This window comes from Aplysia californica, unplaced genomic scaffold (genome assembly GCF_000002075.1).
Source record: "Aplysia californica isolate F4 #8 unplaced genomic scaffold, AplCal3.0 scaffold00870, whole genome shotgun sequence".
Lineage (NCBI taxonomy): Eukaryota > Metazoa > Mollusca > Gastropoda > Aplysiida > Aplysiidae > Aplysia > Aplysia californica.
This window is the reverse complement of record NW_004798140.1, coordinates 94,089-95,500: the sequence shown is the minus strand read 5'-3', so window position 1 is coordinate 95,500 and position 1,412 is coordinate 94,089. Positions and strand designations below refer to the sequence as shown.

At 42.3% G+C, this 1,412-nt stretch overlaps 1 protein-coding gene across 1 annotated transcript in view; it reads left to right on the top strand.

Moving 5' to 3' along the window:
• Window positions 1-520, top strand: part of LOC106013411 — a gene marked incomplete at its 5' end in the record, with an annotated part of 2,085 nt that extends 1,565 nt beyond the window's left edge. Inside the window, 1 exon segment of the mRNA XM_013089084.1 lies at window positions 42-520. Within this exon segment, the coding sequence (XP_012944538.1) occupies window positions 42-389 (348 nt within the window).
• Window positions 521-1,412: the final 892 nt, after the last annotated feature.

Here is a 1,412-nt window from a genome sequence, read left to right as displayed (position 1 = left end):
CCCCAACAAACAACAAAAACAAAAACAAAACAAAATCTCAGGCGCGATTCCCAGACCCTCAAGAAAAGAAAAACATCATGATGATGGACATTGAGGTTCAGCCTCCCCCTGGTGATGACGTCACAGATGCGCTCATGCCTAACGGTGACAAGACAACATACTTTGATGACGTCACAGATGCGCTCATGCCTAACGGTGACAAGACAACATACTTTGATGACGTCACAGATGCGCTCATGCCTAATGGTGACAAGACAGCATACTTTGATGACATCAAAGAATCCGAAGTCATCTCCCACACGGGAGGAAACGCCACCAATAATGATGATGTCATCGTCATAAATAATGCGGCACCTCTGTCGTCTGACTCCGCGAAGAAATCAGAATAATGAAACTGAAAGTGAGTGAGGGGGAAGAGACAGGGAGGAAGGGAGAGAAGGAGAGAGGGGGAGAGGAGAGAGAGAGGGGAGAAAGTGAGGGGAGACGGGAGAGAGAGAGAGAAAACGAACGAGAGAGAGAGAGAGTGAGAAAGAAGAGAGACAGACGGTCAGAGAGACACAGAGAGAGAGAGAGAGCGAGAGAAAGAGAGATTGAGCGAGAGAGGTATGAGAGTGAGAATGGGAAAGAGAGAGAGAGGTAGAGAGCGTGAGAAGGAACGAAAGATGATCAAAGAGAGAGAAAGAGAGAGAGAGAGAGAGAGAGAGAGAGAGAGAGAGAGAGAGAGAGAGACGGGAGTAAGGAGAAAGGAGAAAGGAGAGAGAGAGGGGGGGGTGCGGGGAGAAAGAAAATAAACAAAGAGACAAAAAGATTCAGAGATGAGATATGTATCTAGTTCAAGTATACCAATTATATTCGTTTTGAAGTTTACTTGTTTTTATGAAGCATTTTAAGACGTTTTCAATAAAGACAAATTAAATCAAACCTTTTCTTAAAGCGTTTTACTTGTTAAATGTTTGCTTACAGTTAAAATACTTGTCTTGATGTTTCTTTGAAGATGAGTACAGGAAAAGAAGTACCTTCTAATTGCCAATTTGGCCTCAATGCTTACAGAGATGAGGAATAAGGTTTTTTTTAGCGAGAAACATAGTTTGTAAAGCAGAGACAGCCAAATCCTGAAGAAGACCGTTTTTACCGTTTATGGTGCTTGAACGTGGCTTTTCTGAGAGCATCCAAGCAAAGAAATGAATGGAAAATCATGATCGCCGATGTCTGTCTCAGATCTGGCATTGAACGTTGTTGTTTTTTCATAATTAATAATATTCATCATTCAACCTGTCTTTAGTTACTGCCAGCAAATGTATTATCAGCACAGCTCTAATCGTTATTCCATTGTGAGGCAGCGTGGTGGAATCAGGCTCTCGTCAATTTTTGGGCATGTAGAGTTATTGGTATCATCTTAAAGCTTGTTCACT